Raw genomic sequence first — 18248 nt, forward strand, 5'->3', positions numbered from 1 at the left:
CATACTAAGCATGTTTGGAACACAGGGTTAACAGAGGCCAGCAAGGATTGGTGGTGGTCTTTGGCCAACGTTTAACCAAACCCTCTGCTCATACCTAAGTCTCACTATTTTTTTGCCCACAACCCATTCGATCCATCGATGACAACCACATCAAAGAGAAAATGGTGGTGTTGATGAAAAAGGAGGTGAAATTTTTGAAGATATATCTATACGGATAGCAATGTGACCTTGAAGCAAATATATGCAAAGCCCTGGGGCAGGATACACTAGCACCTTCCCATGTTTGATAATGTTTTGTTTCACCCCATTGTGTGATCTTTATGCCACTTGCTCGGAAAACCCTCTCTCTCGGAAAACCCTCTCCCAATAATAAAGTACAAAACACTTCTAGACTACCAAGAGGGAACATGGGTTACAAGAGAATTCATGAAACACATGGGAGGAAATGAATTCAGTCACATGATGCGTGGGATTACACTGAAATTTGGTGAACAAGTAATCCCCAACATCCCCTGCTAAAATGTCAAGTTTCAGTCAAAACAGAGTTGGTAATGTGCCAAAATAAAATATGAGAAAAAGATCTCTACTTGATAGTTTTTATTAGTCCTGACTAATAAGAACCATATATTTAGATAGATACCTATAATATTAAGAACCCACACAACTACCCTTCCCCCCCCCCCCCCCCAATAAAGTGATCTCATCAGCTCTATATAAAATATACCAAAGGTTAGGATTAGGGTGCAGAAAGTATAAGACTGACAAGATGCAGTAAGTACATTCTCCAAATACCACAAACAATCTTTCTATTAGGGTCTTGACAACCATCTTGCTAAAACGAAAACTACCTTCTTTTATACATACCAGGGCTTTGCAAATATACAGCAGCTCATCAACATTTGTTCAAAACCCACCTTTGCAGAAGGGCTTTGGAAAATTCTTTTTTTGTTTTTTTATTGTGGGGAAGGGAGAAGGGGTGTTAATAAACTCTTTTTCTCGTCCACCTTTTCTTTCAGAAGGGAATGCAACCTGTCTACTTTCTTGACCCACCAACCATAGGGGCAGGTTTTTTAGTCAGTAATCATTTTATGATTACACTTTGTCATCATGGAACCACCATCTCGTCTCCTTGGGAGATCTCCCATTCCTACAGTTCTTCACATAGCGATCATTGTCCGCAGGTCGTTGCTGCACATAGCCAAATTCCATGATTCCATCAGATATGTAATTTCAACTGGAATAAGTAAGAAGCAGTGGAGAAATTTTTTCCTTTTCCCTTCTTTAATAAATAAGGAGCAATTAACTTGAGTGGGATTGGATCTAAACCTTCACAGTGGAGCTTGATAGCATGGAGAGAATGCTAATACAGATGGAACTAACAGTCATGGCTGGGGACCAAGACTCATACAAAATATCTGCCTCGTAGAACAAGCAAACAAATATCAGTCTGATGGTTCGTATTTACATGGCTTATATTTTCTTAATTGCAGTAATCAAGGCATGACAACTGAAAAAATATATGCACTCCAGTCATATAGAAGTGACAATTAGTGGCTAACAGAGATAAATCCAAGCAAAATAAACTACCAAGTAGGTCCATTTTGAAGTTTCAAATAACCAAAATCACTGGTAACACCCCCCCCCCACCCCCAACCAAAAATAAAAAAAAACATTGACTTGTCATTGCCTAAAACAAGGGCATATGGTTAGGTTATAAAGCCTGGACCATCTCGGCAAGTCAGGTGCCATCTGACACCTAATCTGCCAATTCTTCCAGAAAGAAAAATCCGATGACAGATATGGTTCATAGCATATTGCTCCCAACTTGAATAGCAGATAATCAAGGATTATTTTCTTTTCCCCACTGACGAGCGGATATCAAGAATTTATTCACACAACATAGATCTCAGCCGCATGTCATCAAATTTCTGTTTAACTGGATAGGTTCCATATCAATGTTTTCAACATGCCTGAGCCAACCTTAGAAATAGGGAGGCCCGTAGCCTAAAAGGCCAACTAGGCATCACCCCCACACTTCAACAGGTCAAATTTTAATCTAGTACTCCCAGTCCTCTTTGTAACAAATTGTATTTGAGGAACAGCAAAAAGCGGTAAAATGAACCCATTCATAAACAAAGCATGTGAAAAAACAGAGTAGAGAGTAGATACCTATAATAGAAAACTAAAAATAGGGAGAATTAATCATATATTAACTCTCTTTTCACATTGCATGTTGCAAATAATAATGACACAAGTTAACCAATATGTATAGTAGGTAATATAGCTCAGCTAACAGAAGGAAAAAAGAAAGCATATTGAATATTCATGAAAGCGCGGTTGTCTAGCCAAATGGTGGCCTAGGTGCTTAGAACCAAGTTGAACCTCACCTAGGTTTGTGTTACCTAGTCCATTCGGGACTGTTTGATCACATATGCCTTGCATTCACAAACGCTGTCAAACATTCTTAAGGACAGATAGTAACAAAAACAATACTCTGGAACCGAACATATAGTTCGTAGGTTTTACAAACACATGTAACAATCTAATACATCACCTTCATCACGCCTCCATGTATTGAAGATTATTAACTGCACTTTCACAAGCACTAGCATGTCTGAACCCCAAAACCAATGAAGAGATCCACATAATCAATTTTGGTTCAAGGAAAGGAGGAAAAGATTGGTATGATTGTCCACTTGGACACGTGATCAATTTATAGTACTCTGTATCTAGCTGGGACCCCTTGGATCCTATGATCAAGAGATGAGATGATTCATTAGAAGTCAAAATGGGAGAACTTAAGATAGGATCTCATAGAAAACTGCGGCATATTTTCAATGCCACATAAGAGAAAATAGGAGAAGCCTGAAGTAAAACAAGGAGAGATATCATGAACTAAGGAACAGAAAATACACAAACTTGAAAGTATTAATAGCATTCACCAACATTGTCTTTTTCTACTGGTTTTCTAAAAGCATCCCACCAAAATTACCACAAGTACTTAACCTACAGAACAGCCAACTGCAGAGCTAACAAGAGGAAGGGAATTACCTTGACAACAGCCCTATAAACCATGGACGTCCAAAATATAAGCGCATCTATAGTACTTTTCCACAGAAAGGAAGCCAACCAGTTGATTAGCTGATCTTAGAGTTCTTTCAGGAAAAATGACTAGTATTGCACGTTCCCTCCCCCACCCCCCCCACCCCACCCCCTAAATTACTTCAACTTTTTTTTTGGCCTTCAGGTTAGATTAAACTTCGATGCTCATCACACAGTCCAGTTCGAAACCTGGTTTCACCAAAATAAATGTTAGAAACTTTAGCTGGCCAGGTGGTCAAGGCTTTGCAGTGTTGAGCACAACTTGACTTCAAATCCTCACACAAACAAATATGAAGTACATCATAAAACTTGACTGCTCTTGATCCAATTGTCCAATTCGAATGATCAAAGCAATTGGATAATTTTGGACAGACCATACTATCTTTTTACTAACCACCAATCACTCAGATGCTCAAAGCAATAGAATAATTGCATAACTGAACTAATTTTTGCACATGGGTAGGCATATGAACTGAGTTAACTGGATAACATGATAGACAAAAAATGGAGGCAAGTTCTGTTTATATCCAATTACCCAACTAGAATAATGAGCAAAGGCTTTCTGTAGACCACAAGGAGGGCACAGAGAATGTTAGCATATCACGTTTTTCACATGAATCATCAAAGTGGGCATGGTATCATTTCCTTATCATCAAAGTAGCAGCTTTTTGAGGATTACATGTACCTCACTTCTCAAACAACAATTGACAAAAAAAAAAAAAAACCGATAAAAAACATTGTTGGGACTCATCTGTCCGCTCAAACACAAAAACAAACTTATCGACCTCCAAATAACCCTTCCACACAAGATCCTTCTCAACAATTGAAGAAGAAAATTAAGAGGGCAAGCAGTAGAGGGGATGATCAGCCTTATAAGGTACCCTCTTAACAACAAATTAAGAGGACATGATCTCATTAGGGCATCCTGTGAGTTCTGTGTTTCAGGGGTGTGGGAGTCTGGAGAGTGTGGAGGAAGCATAGATGGGAATGTAAAACTGAAGGTTTAGAACAGGTTTTGGCCTTTAGTATGTGGTCGCAGGATAACTTGGTGTGTAGTTCTTCATTTCCCATTGCTTTTGCTACTCACTTGTATCATCTTTCTCTTATTAACAAAATTGTTCTGTTGTTGCTGATTTTTTTTTAAGAAGAAGAAAGAGAGAACAAGTAAAAAAGGAGACGAATTCACTCGATGCAAATAATATTCATTTCACAGCCTACTAGGTGAACAGAACAAGTTTCAGTGCATGTAAAGCACAGGGTGAATTAACAGCATGGGAACAAGCAGCCTCTGGCTAGCTTAGAGATTTGAGGCAATGAAAAATGACATTGACCCCGATGGGAAAAGAAACTAGCCAATCAAAGAACTCCACCATCATCATCCAATGCTCAACATAAAATACCATCAGATAGAATCCTAATGAAAGGGACACTTGCCTTGCAACAAACATTATCCGTGAAAACAATCATCCCCCAACCCCCTGTCCCCAGAAATAAAAACAATACAGAATATATATACAAGCATCAAACTAGAGGATAATTCCACACATCAACACAATAAATATACAACCTTTCTATTTAGATGAAAAACCGACAAAACAGATCACATCAGCATTTAAATATTTGTCAGCGACTATCCCTTCCACTTCATGGGCAGTATAAGCCTACACTTAGAAATGGGCAACTATAGCACCATAGTTATCAAGGCATCGCCATGGCGTCCAGGCTCCTTGGACGCCTTGGGCGCCATGGCAGGCGCCTTGCCGCCATGGCGGTGTCAACTTGAATTTTGCCCCTCTAAAACGCCATGGTTGCTTTCCCGCCTTGATAACTATGTATAGCACAGGATCACCCTGATTCTCAATGCAGGGCATTGCCACCACAAACATGTGTAAGGAAAGCGTCCGTAGCATTGTGACAACAGAGAATCAATATGAATTATCAGATACAAAGCATTACCTAAACATATATGACCGTTGCTGTAAATATGCGGATGCAGCGGAGCAGGAGGGAGAAAAATAACCTGTCCAAGCCAAAAGAAAAATATTAGAATTCAAAAAATTCTGTGTGGAATAATACCAATAAAAAAACAAAAGATCAGACCTTTTCCCTACCTGTGGCGATTCCATAGGGTAATGCTCAGGAAAATCTACTTGAAGCTGATACATTTCATTAGCATAGAGAGTTCCGGAAGCTCCAGTAACTTCGATAATCCACCTTCAAAAAAGAAGAATAAAGAAAAACACACAAACGCAACTTAAAACGCAAATTAAATAATAAAAGAGACATCAGTTCTTGAAAATTTTACGTTTATAAAAAACAGAAGAATAGTGAACTCGAGTGGAAAATAAGACCTAACAACCCTAACCTTTGGAGATTATCGGTGACCTTGTGTTTGAAACCTGCAGGAGGATTAACCTGCCACTCGACAAGTTCCTTCTGCAGTCGGTTGCATGCGATCTTGCTCAGAGCCTGAGAAGCGATAGTTAAGCAGGAACGAACGTTGGAAGTGGAAGACGAACAGACATGAAAAAATTTAGAAACAGATAAATATACATCGAAGTAGAAATCAGGGTAAAATTAGGGTATGAAATCAATAAAAACAAAGAAGGAGACCGAGATTGAGAGAGAACCTTGCGAGAAGGAGCGGAGGAGCTGGTCATGCTTCTTCGACAAGGCAGCAGTGAGAGAATTTGCTGGGGTAGGGGTTTGAAGAGCTAACCGATAGAGCGATAACTAGATTCTTGAGAGAAATTCTGAGCAAACGACGGAAAAGAGAGACAGAAACGCTTTTTATAGTTTTCAACTTGGGAAGGGGACCGTCCTCTTCCCTCGGCTCTTGTCCCTATCTATGTTGTTCTGCGTTTATTTTATTTCCCCTTCAATTCATTATTTAATTTAATCCTGAGATTAATTAATAGTAATTACTTTTGAAGGAAATTAAAAGATTATTCGCTCAACCCTTACGGTTCACGTGACTCACGTGAGGGGTGCCAATTGGTCGGTTCGTTTATATTTTGGTCAGGTATTAGGCCAAACCAAAACCAACCTATTAAGATAAAACTCATTTTGATTGGTTTTGGTTTCAATACAATCGAGTTTGATAGTTTATCAGACGACTCAATGGGTTCTTATCGATCTATTATGTTATCGGTTTTCATATATATTAAAAGGGGGAAAGAACGGCACCTGATCGCGCTAGATAAGCTGCCCCCATGCCTAATACAGGGGCGCACAAAATGACTGCCGCACCTCTATTCATTTTTTGGGTTTCAAGGGGTGCGACAATCATTTCACACGTTTCTATGTTAAGGCGTAGGAGTGGTGTGTCTAGTGCGATCAAATGGCATTCTCTTTTTTATATTAAAAATTAATGAAAAATATAATATATCTTTTTTATGATGTTTTACGAATTTTTATTGACTCAGTCATATTTTATCGATTTTGGTTTTGATTGATCCATTCAGCCGGACCGCTTTAGCTACCGATTGCATAAACCCCAAACCAAAACCAACCAGCAAAGGTTCGATTCAAACAGATATTTTGGTTGATTGGTCCAACCGATTTGGGCTGAGAAATTGACAGCCCTAGGTCACGGACTCATACTATTGTTTTCCTTTGCCTTGTATGCCGATATTACCCCCCTATAAATCAAACAAAGACTGCTATGTCCTTCCGAGTCACTGTCACGTCACCCAATTGTGATAGAAACTTACTTTTCCCGTTTATTAGTGTCTAGAACATACGTGACCGAATCGCCCGCGGGGGATGATTGGTCCACCATTTTTGCCTTTACTTTAAATGTTATATTTTATAGAAATCAAATTGGATTCTTCGTGGTGGATTCCAGTTGGTGGAAGGTTAAACTCATGACTAAACATAATTGATGGGAATTCAATTTAATGAGTGAGACCGTCATCCTCCTCACCCCACCCCGGATTATTATCTTCTTCACTTCTTAAAGTTCGGTAGTGTGGCAGTGTTAGGTGAAGATGCCAACATATGACAGTTCAGGCATCTAACGATCCGAACTCAATTTAAGAGGATAATTTCCCCCCTACCCCAGCCCACCCCACCCAATGTCAAGAGACCTCAAAAAGTGACAATTGATGGAGAAAGTTTCCAATGTAAATAATTTAAGTTTTCTTAATCAGTGAAAATTCTTTTACCCTATCTGTTTAGAGGGGAAAATGGGATCCACATGTCAATGGGGTTTTATTGAAAGTGAAAATGTTTGAGATAAGATAGGATTAGGGTTTTGAAGTGTCATATTAGTAGACAAAACATTTAATGATATTCTTTGAGCTTTTGTAAGTTCACCATCCTGATTAATCAAACAAGGTTAGATTGGGATTTTAAAGTACCACGTTAACATTTTCTCACCCCAATTCTCCCACACACAAAGTCTCACCTAAACAAAAATGACAATTCTTTCAAATTGATGTATGCATTTGTGTTGAATCACGTTAAATCTTTGTGTTTTAATGTTATTATTTATTTGATTTATTCCTCATGTTTGTTCATTCATTCTTAACAAACATTTTTTCCACTGTGCTTGAATGGAAACTTGTTCCAAATTAATGATCATTCTTTTTTGCTTCTTAGTAATGAGGAAAATCAACCAAGAAGCCATAGAAATAAAGTTTTTCTTTAGCATTATGAGGAGAGAATATCCTGGATCTCATACATTAATTTGTATAGGGAGAGATATTTTTGATTTTGTACAATTAAAGGTGGAAGACGAGGATACAAGAGTTTTATCACAATGTCACATCACTTATAACAAAAGAATTCTTCCGTTTCCACGATGAAGAAAAACTTAGGGTTTAAGTTTCTTACAACTGCATGCCCCTGTCCTGCTGTCCATATTATTGTAGCACATTCTTTGTCAAAGTATCCTAAATAACCCCCCATTTAACATGTTTCTCACAATACCCTCCTCCAATGCTCAAAACCGCACATGAACGTTGAAAGGAACCCTTCCTCGAAAACCTATATCATTTGTGCTTTCTATTTATAAATTACTACCAAAAGCAATACATTATTGTTTTTTTTTATATCAAAACTATAAATTAGTATTTTCATACACCACAAATTATTAGATGTTATCCCATCAGTTTCTATAATTCAAAAAAGAAACCCACAAAATCAAAATCTAGTCCAAAGTTATTGAGTTGGTCACATATCAAAAAAATCATTGAAAATTCATAACTACCATAGCTTAACTATAAAGTGATGAGTTGTGCTTGATTGCCTCTGAGCATTTTGCTTTGGCATCAGTGGTGGTTGATGAGGTATTGGCAATCCGATTGGTTCTCTCAGCAGCTAAGAAGTTGGGAGTGCTCTCCATTTTGGTTTAGTCGGATTATCTTTCCCTCATCAAACGCTTGTCCCCCTCCCCCTTTCCTTCTCCCCCTAGCTTCTCTTGTATTATTCAGGATATTTATATCCTAAAAACTTCTTTCTCTTTTTGTGATTTTGTTCATATCAGTAGGGATGGAAATGGCTTGGCTCGTAATATTGCTAAATGGGTCATCTCTAGCCCACTGAGCTACTTTTGGGAACCCTCTTTTTCAAGGGACCTCGTGGACATTGTAACATCTTTCTTGATTCGGCCTAATAAATAGTTTTTTGCACCAAAAAAAAAAAAACAAACTATAAATATTATATTTTCCACCATGGTATGACTAGGTGGGTTATGCAGTGAGAAGAACTTTTTACCCTTATCAAATATATAATTTATTTAGGAGAAATTTGCATGGATAACAAATATATAATAATAAATGAAGGGAAGGAACTTTGCCTTAAATTATCCCTAGCGAACTTTTTTGTGTGGTGTTTGCCATGTTTCAATTCCGTCTTATCTAATAATATTTTGTCATATGGAAGAAAAGACGAATCTATGCTGTTCCCACTTAGAGTTATTTGAATTTTCAGATAAAGTAGTCACCCCAATTATTAGTAGTTAGGACTAAGCATATTATAAACCCAAATTTTCCACATGAATTGAAGTTATGGTTTTAGGTATCAACTTAGACTTGATCGATTGATATGGTACGAACATCTACTTTTTATTTTTTATTTTTAAAAAGGATAAAGAACGCTAACTGGTCACTGGACATGGCATGTACTTGTGCTTAGTCACAGTCGTGTAAGAAATGACCAACCCACCCCTGGAAAGGTGGAAACCACCACGGGTGGGTTGGTAATTTTGAGTGCCGTTGTGTCTGGGCAAAGGCACACTCCACACCCAATGACTAGTTAGTTCCATTTCCCTAAAAAAAATAATGTTTTGATGCTTTATCGGCCCAATATTATCCGATTTATACCAGTATCGATATCGGTGACAACTGACATTGATGTTGATGTTGTGAATATAAGATCAAGATCGTCTCCAGGGAGCAGGGAATTGCCAGGGCGCTATCAGTCGTTGCGCTGTGCTGCACACATCCCTAGGTGTGCACAGAGATGTGTGTGACACAGCTCAACCACTGGATGCTCCCTAACAGCACCCTGGACGCATACCTCCCTAGAGACAAGCTCAACTCGTGAATATAATCCTTAATAAAAGTTCCTAAAAATCAATATCTTGGAAGATAAGATAAAATTGCAATCGAAAAATATTGGACCAACCAAACCCAGCTGGATCAGGGAAAAGGAGGAGGCGGGGGGTGGAACAGTGTAGTGCAATAGGAAAATTTGAGCATGAGTCAATAGGCCTTAGATTCAATGTACTTGTTCCCCTCAAAAGCTTTTTGTTTTTAATTGCACATTCAATTAGTCTAATCAGCTAAAGATCTTTAAAGATAAGTTAGATTCTTATGATCTTACAAATGATGTCAAAAGGAAAAGAGTTCTTTTTTTTTTTTTTTTTTCATATTCTCCATAAAAAGATTGTCCAATAAAATAAAATAAAATAAAGATTCGATTATTCTTAAGCTAAAATGAAAGAGGGACTTCCTTCACCGGTAGCATTAATGGACGTAGAATAAGTGTCAAAATGACTTGAGGGGTATTGTGGACCTTCAACTAATAGTCGAGTAAAGATGAACATGGATGTATGGATAAATTCTTCCCCTAAGTGAAGGAAAACACAAATAGAGTGATCCTAATGAAGGTATTCCCTTTGGCTCATGCACCTAAAGGTTTTCCCTTGTCCATTTTATTTTGTCATGTGGGATAGTTCACTTTTCAGATCTTTATTTTTTTGGAGACAGGAGGGGTATCCGACTTTAGGCAGACTAAATCCCCCCTGGGCTCGTACATGATCCCCGTGCCACGCATGAATCGGGAGCTTCTGGACCCTAGTGAGTCTCAGGTGGGTGGCCCCAAGAAATTATGCAGCGACGAAGGTTTGATCAGGAGACCTCGCTTCCTGAGGCGGAGTCTCATGTCCCCTCCAAGCCAACTGCGCGAGGAGAATGTTTACTAACTTGTTTAATAAAATTAGGAGAGAGTTTTCATACACGGCCGTGCATATACACGATCATGCTTTCAACCGTTGGATGGACATGATTGTGTATAATATACGATTCCTCATCCGCATCCAACGGTTGAAGGCACGATCGTGCATCATACACGACCATGCACAAAAACTTTTGCTATAAAATTAAACTTCTGTTTAAAGATCGAAAAAATAAGAATAAAAGAGATGTACTTGATGTCCATTTATCCAATGGTTAAAAATGCCAAATGACGAATCCCCTGTGTAGAAAGTGAGTCAGTCACCACCCTACACTAGCATTAGAACCCCAACTCAATAGACACTATTGTTTTCTATATTCATAGGGATCTAATATTTCTTAAGCATACTTTGGTGTGTAAAGCAAGATTGGAATCCCTAAACTTTGTTACAATTGTCAATGCTAAGTGCTTACATGCTTACTTCTAATTAATAAGTACTTCCATTTAAATAAAAAATAATAAAAAATAAATTCCTCAACGTAAAGAAGGGGAGGGGCCATGGAAGTCAAAAAGATTCGACATCCTTTTGTGGCCCTTTTTACCGAGCAAACTTGCAATGGGAAAGTTTCTCTTCAATTATATTGAAGGCTCTCATCTCTCTCCCCCCACCCTTCCCTATTGTACATATTCCGGCTTGTCTCTAGAATTCCATTTGATGGTCAAAGATTCTCTTACCTGTAAGTGAAGAGAAATTTCATACATAAGTTGACAGTCACACCTATAAAATTTTCATGACTAAGGTTAGTATCAAGTTTCTCTTCACCCATGGCGAATAGGTTCCATAGTTTCATTATCAATGGATGAGACTCCCCGGATGCCTCTTCATGTGGGTATGTTTGGTTGACAAGTAAATAAAATAAATTTTTTTCTTAGAAAATAAAAAACATAAATTCATTGTTACTTTTGTTTTACTATTAGTATTAATTTTATTTTCCTCCTCATGTTCCTCATGTCCTTCTGCAACGGATCCTCTTTCTCAATCCTGCCTTTGGAATTATCTCCTTATAACACCTCTCTTCCCCAATACTGTGATTACAATTTAAGAAAGCACCAATTATGAAGTTGTTATGACTTGTTCTTCCTTGACATAGTGGATTTCTTCATAAGAAGGACCCAATTACCCAAAGCATTTATGGATTCCAAGAGTTAATCGGTTGGATTGCTTAAAAACTTGCCTCGGATCAGATGCTTGATTGTTGGAACCATCTTTATCTAAATAATGTGACAAATCAAAGCTTCAATCCAAGGATTTTACAAGTTAACCACATATATTGGTGAAGGTTTTTGGAGCTTTAAAAATTATTGGGGTTTACAATGCGTTCTAATTAAACCCATAAACTATTCCAAAACACATTCTGAAGCGACCGATTATGACCAAGAGTGCCACAGTCATTTCGCACATCCCTACATTTGGGTGTAGGGGTGGCGTGCGTTGTGCGATTGAGTGACATTTTTTATTCCAAGAACAATTTAGTAAATCAATAGAGAAAAAAATCCTCTTCAATTCCCTATACATGTAGTGCAGTGCAGTTTGGGATTAGGACGTCCCTGCATGGTAGAAGCGACATCCAACGGTCTGAGCTCGAGAAGAAAGAAAATAAACTAGCTGAATTGAGTTTGGACCATTGAATGTCGTGCCTGCCAAGGGGTGACATCCACCCCCAAACTGCACCACACTGCACATATCAAGAATTAGGATTGGGCTCCTCTCCACCGAGTGGAGAGCCCAATGAGGCATCCGACGGTTGGGCTGCCACACACATCTCGATGCACACCCAATCAGCCATTGGGATATGTGCAGCATAGTCCAGCCATTAGATGCCCTCATTGGGCACTCATTGGGCAATGCCCCACAAAGAGAGGAGCCGGATCCCAGAAATTAGAGAGGATTTTAATCCAATCAACACCCGTAAATCAGTTCCATAGTTTTAAAATCCAGAATCGGCTGATTCCAGTTGATTCTGATAGAAATCGGCACTGGACCGATTCAATCCCGATTCCGATTTTCATAAACCCTGACCAGATAGATCCCAGGACGAATTGGCGAGGAAGAACACTGCGTCTCATCGTTTCAGAGCTCTGTGATGGCGGCGACCTCTTCTGTATCGTCGTTGTCATCCCTTTTTAATCAACCACAAAGTGCGTTTCGCGTCAGAATCCAAAGCTGCCGTTGTTTTAAACTTAATCTCATCCCTCTTACCCCAAATTCATATCGATTTTCATCTTATTCTCCTCCAATTCCACGGCCACTCAGGCGGAGTTTTTACCTAAATCATGCCAGGACATTCTGCCATTCTCACCCTCCCCTCTACAAGAAATCTGATGCCCCTAGTCTTCGAGACTTTATGGCTCGGTCTGCGCTCACCGCTTCTGAAATTCAACCGGGGTAAGCTCAATTTCCACCCCCCCCTCTCCTTCTTTATTGCTGACTTTACTCGCCAACCGTGCCGATTATTGCATTTGCATTCATGCATTATAATACTATCTGTTGCATGTTCGGGAGATCTCTAGAAGTGCTTATTAGCTATTGTTTTAGCTCTTATGATTTGTGACCCCCATTCAATCAAGCTATGGTTATGGATTTTGTGGCCTTTGTTCTTTTTTTTAAAAAAAAAAAAAGAATTTTGGGCTTATACTTGAATTTCTCATCGCCTGAAATCATTTGTAGCTCTCATTGTAACATAGGTTTTCGTTTTAAGTTACTAAGAAAGATCCACTCCGGTGATGCTACTTCCCTAAATCAATGTTCTTTGAAATCATTTTCCCATTGCGTGCTTATGATGTTGGATGCGGTGCCATTTTAAAGAACGGGCCCTGAACAGTAGCAGTTGGGTTTCTCCCTTAAGTTGCCTTCATAATTCATATGGCATCATTTCTATTCCACACAATAGAATAACGATTCTGAACTAAAACCCTTATCTAAAATCGGAAACTAAAAAAACATAGCGACAAAGTGGAAACTACAACCTAGCTTGACAATTCACAAAGAGAATCCCCAAACCATGGTTCAGGTTGCTAATTGGTTGGATGGATGACCACATCAAGCTAAGATGTATGTCATTCAACCTGTCTTGGTTTTGATGTGATCCTCGAAGAGGAAGCTTTCCACCAATTTCCCTTTATTGTACTGTGTTGTACTCTCCTAAGGATCTAGCTTTCTAAAGAAAAATTGCTTGTTTTAGATGTAAATGGGTTGTCTTTTGCTTTTTAGAATTTGATGTGAACTTCTCAGGCCAAATTGGTTGGCTGAGCTGCAATTTATGGAAAAGAAGTCCAAACAAAATCTGAAACACCTGAGTCTGTTGGATAGAAGATCAAATCCACTTACAGAGTTCAGAAAGAATAGCTGGTTCAAGCCAAGCAAGCCAGTTTTAGTGGAAGAGAAGAAGTTGGAAGTGGAAATCTGATGGCATGTGTTCAGAAATTGTGAAGAGAATTGACACATGGTGTCACACTGTACTCTGATGAAGTAAAGCACTTCGTATTTGGCATTGAATATCTGATTTAAGAGAACAGCTGACGATAATGAAATCGTACTTGATGCCTTTTCATTTCCATCTAGCTAGAAGAAGTGGCTGGAGATTCCTTGCAAGTGATTCCTATTTTTATTAATACATGTAGTTGCCAGGGGCTGGCAGCAAGTTATGATTTTTCTAGGTAGCATTTTTGTTGTTGAGGCACAATAAATGAAAAGTTTTACTGTGGGGTTGATACTGGAGCTGAAGTGAACCACATGCCAGGACATTTGTGAGCTCATTGGGTTTCCAGTTAGGGGATTTGTTAGCACACAATGCTGGGTAATTGCCAATTGTTAAGACGTGGTCGCATGGCACCTCAATCTTGGCTCTTGGGGAGCGGGGAAGAGAGGTAGCGGTTAAGAATTTCTGCGGTTTTTTGGAGAATAATTTGGTTATGATAGAAGTTATGGGCTTCTTTAATGTGGGCTTTTATCCTACAATTGTGGTTCTGGTTTTTCCCAGCATTCTCGCTTCTGTACTCAACCCCTTCTCAGGTCTGTCTAGAAAAGACTGATGCCATTGAATATTTGGATGCAAGTGAGTGGTTCCAGAGGACTTCAAGGTTGACATGGCACGGTATGGAGTCACTCCATCTTTTACTGGCAGCCAGACTTATGGCCTTACTGAAGCAATGTAATTATGACAGTGGGAAATTCAATTGGTTAGCCAAAAAATTGGTCTTTGGAATGCCTGCAAGGAATTCATGATTTCTTGTCACTGAGGTGCAATTGAGCTGAATGAATCTCCGGATGACTGATCTATATTAACAAACAGATTGGAGGTAAACAACATATAAACTTGGTGGAAATTGAGCATGATTTCAAGCATTCTTTTCAAACCATTAACATATATTGGAAATTGATAGAATATAAAAATATGCTACATTAAATGTTGATCCTTTTTTTTTTTTTTTCCTATATTTTTGGTCCTTATGAATTTATGGATGTTTATAGAGGTATCATTCTTTAAATTGATGGCATATTTTAATAATGCTTAGAATTTGTTTGTGTGAAGTCCTCAAATAAGCATTTTCAAATGCTCCTATATTTTATGTGATAGCTGGTGCTAATTAAAACTTGTACTGCGTCCTCCCTCTCATTTTTTTCCTCCTGTTTATCTCTGTAGCGCTGGATCGGCTTCGGAAGTTCTTCCAAGAGGTCGTATTTACCATGAAACTTATGGATGCCAAATGAATGTTAATGACATGGAGATTGTCCTGTCTGTCATGAAGAAAGCTGGATACGATGAAGTGGTAGATGTTCCAGAGAGTGCAGAGATAATTTTTATTAACACTTGTGCCATTAGGGATAATGCAGAACAAAGGTCTGGCAGAGACTTAACTATTTCTGGTTTCTTAAAAGACAGTGGAAGAGCAATGTCTCCATTGGAAGGTCACAGTCTTTGCATCCTCCAAAAGTCGTCGTCTTGGGGTGCATGGCTGAACGGTTAAAGGATAAGATACTTGATACAGATAAGATGGTTGACGTTGTCTGTGGGCCTGATGCGTACAGGGACTTACCACGGTTATTGGAAGAGGTTGACTATGGTCAAAAGGGGATCAACACTCTTCTTTCCCTCGAAGAAACTTACGCTGATATCAGTCCAGTTAGGATTTCAAAGAATTCAGTCACTGCATTTGTCTCTGTAATGAGGGGATGCAACAACATGTGTTCATTTTGTATTGTTCCTTTCACTAGAGGACGGGAGCGATCACGTCCTGTGGAATCAATTGCGAGAGAAGTTGGTGAGCTGTGGGAGGACGGTGTGAAAGAGGTAATGCTTCTAGGTCAGAATGTGAATAGCTACAATGATGCTTCTGGGAGTGGGAGTGACAAAGATATTGGACCAGGAGCCAATTGGAAGTATAGTGAAGGATTTTCCAGCATGTGCAAGGTGAAATCGACGGGTCTGCGCTTTTCTGATCTCCTGGACCGACTATCTACAGAATTTCCTGAGATGCGTTTCAGATATACATCCCCACATCCTAAAGATTTCCCAGATGAGTTCCTGTATCTAATGCGAGATAGATATAACATCTGCAAAAGTATCCATTTACCTGCACAAACAGGGAGTACAACTGTCCTCGAAAGAATGCGTCGAGGATACACCCGTGAAGCATATTTGGATCTTGTGCAAAAGATAAGAAGCATTGTTCCTGATGTTGGGATAAGCAGTGATTTCATATGTGGTAAGAGATTATAGAACTCTCTTTTCCTGAATTTATTGAACATTTATTTCTAGTCAATTGTCTAACTAAAGATATCCAAGGCTTTGAGGTTTTATGATGAATTAACTACAAACCCTAGGCACTCATCAGCGTTTAGGACTGTTGGGGCTGAGACGGACCGTTCTATATAACCAGTGAGGATATGAATCCTATCATATCAGTCGTGTCATTCATAAAAGCAATATATTTTTTAACCTTCCCGAAGAAGCAAAATTAATCAGATGTTTATTATCTTATTTTTTTTGGTCAACACATAAAAAATTTCCTTTCGAAAATATTGGGAGGGAAATGCTCCCTAGCCGGATTCTGACACTCAAAGCAGACAGACGTGGAGGTAGGATAATAAATAAGAGGATTACTATCGTACTTGTTTTCTCGTCTGTACTGAGTCCTCAAAGTTTACTGGACATTAATGGTCCTCCATATTTCCTTTATTTTTCAATTTGCAGGAAGTTGGAATACCATGTCCCACTTTTGTTGTCTAACACATCTGAACTACTATTTTGCAGGATTTTGCGGAGAAACAGAGGAGGAACATGCTGAGACATTAAGCCTCATACAGGAAGTTAGTTACGACATGGCATATATGTTTGCATATAGCATGAGGGAGAAAACGCATGCCCATAGAAATTATGTTGATGATGTCCCAAATGACATCAAGCAGAGACGGCTGACTGAGCTCATTGAGGCATTCCGCGGGACAACAGGTCAGTGTTACGATTCACAAATTGGAACCATTCAACTTGTGTTGGTTGAAGGACCAAACAGGAGAGCTCCTGAGACGGAGCTTATTGGCAAGAGTGACAGGGGACATAGAGTTTCATTTGTTAATGTTCCAGTTCCGCATTCAGATAAAAATTATGAGCAAATGATGCCTAAAGTTGGTGATTATGTAGAAGTCCGCATATCGAAATCAACTAGGGCATCTTTGTTCGGGGAAGCACTGGCTGTAACAACCTTGAGCTCATTTTACAACAAAATGGATGATGTAAATGTTGCCTGTGCAAATAGAATTTAGAAACTTATTGAAATCAACAAGAGCGTCTTTGTTCGGGCAAACATTGGCTGTAACAAACGAACAATGTTGAGCTCATTTTACTGCATAATGGATGATGTAGATGTTGCCTGTGCAAACAGAACCTAAAAACTTGTTCTCTAATGGGTATTGTTAGTTTTTTATTCTCCCAATGTAAATGAAGGAAGACTACCTGAAGTGTTTGATGGCCTCAGATCTGTCAAACTTGTTACAAGATTCATCAGTAATTATTTCTGGCCCAGGGAAACATATACTTCAAAGTGGGTTAGGGGCTTTGAGCATAAAATTCAACTGGGAATTTGAGCGATTGAAAGAACTGCAGCTGGGCATTTGCTTAGTGATCCATGGTGATGAAGCGGATTGTTAACCAGCTCTGATTCCATCACAACCAATATTTGCTACTTATTCAACTACGATTGAGTGATAAAATTACCACATTATTGTTTCTGGTTTTTTTTTTTGGTTTTTTTTTTTTGGGGTCTGCTTGCTGCTCCTCAGTCAGCAAATTGAGGTGAAGTAAAATCAATTTTACTCCTGACCGAACACCTATTGAAAAGTTTCCTTTTGGTTCTCCCATTTCATTTTACTCCACTGTACCGTGATTTCGTTTTACTTCCAATAACATTACTATAATACTGTACCATTATTCCATTAGCTGATGAAGGAAACTCTCGTGATGGCGAATATCATCAATGAGGTTTGGAGAAAATCTCTCAAAGACTAGACACCAAGGGTATATGTCTTTTTATACTCATCATTTGTGTTCAAGCCGTTCGGTGGTGGTAGAGGCTGTGTCCTGGTTTCTCAGAATGAGAATGCATTCCAGGTCAATTTTGCATTCTTAGGTGTTAAAAATAGTTGTTTTTATCATCCGAGAATGCAAAATCGACCTGGAATGCATACC

At 38.9% G+C, this 18248-nt stretch overlaps 2 protein-coding genes across 2 annotated transcripts; one reads left to right on the forward strand and one right to left on the reverse strand.

Moving 5' to 3' along the window:
• Nucleotides 1–714: 714 nt before the first annotated feature.
• On the reverse strand, nucleotides 715–14858 carry LOC122658486 (probable ubiquitin-conjugating enzyme E2 18). Its single transcript, XM_043853466.1, has 7 exons — nucleotides 14854–14858; nucleotides 5733–5795; nucleotides 5468–5571; nucleotides 5214–5316; nucleotides 5059–5122; nucleotides 1327–1415; nucleotides 715–1188 (listed from the first exon to the last, which is right to left on the reverse strand). The coding sequence occupies exons 2-7, from the start codon at nucleotides 5760–5762 to the stop codon at nucleotides 1093–1095; spliced, it is 486 nt and encodes a 161-aa protein (XP_043709401.1). The 5' UTR covers nucleotides 5763–5795; nucleotides 14854–14858; the 3' UTR covers nucleotides 715–1092.
• Nucleotides 12598–17555, forward strand: LOC122658485 (CDK5RAP1-like protein). Its single transcript, XM_043853465.1, is given in 4 exon segments — nucleotides 12598–12949; nucleotides 15207–15397; nucleotides 15400–16269; nucleotides 16818–17555. Coding segments are annotated over 4 exon segments (1872 nt in total). The 5' UTR covers nucleotides 12598–12647; the 3' UTR covers nucleotides 17327–17555.
• Nucleotides 17556–18248: the final 693 nt, after the last annotated feature.

This window comes from Telopea speciosissima, chromosome 4, assembly GCF_018873765.1.
Source record: "Telopea speciosissima isolate NSW1024214 ecotype Mountain lineage chromosome 4, Tspe_v1, whole genome shotgun sequence".
Classification (NCBI taxonomy): domain Eukaryota; kingdom Viridiplantae; phylum Streptophyta; class Magnoliopsida; order Proteales; family Proteaceae; genus Telopea; species Telopea speciosissima.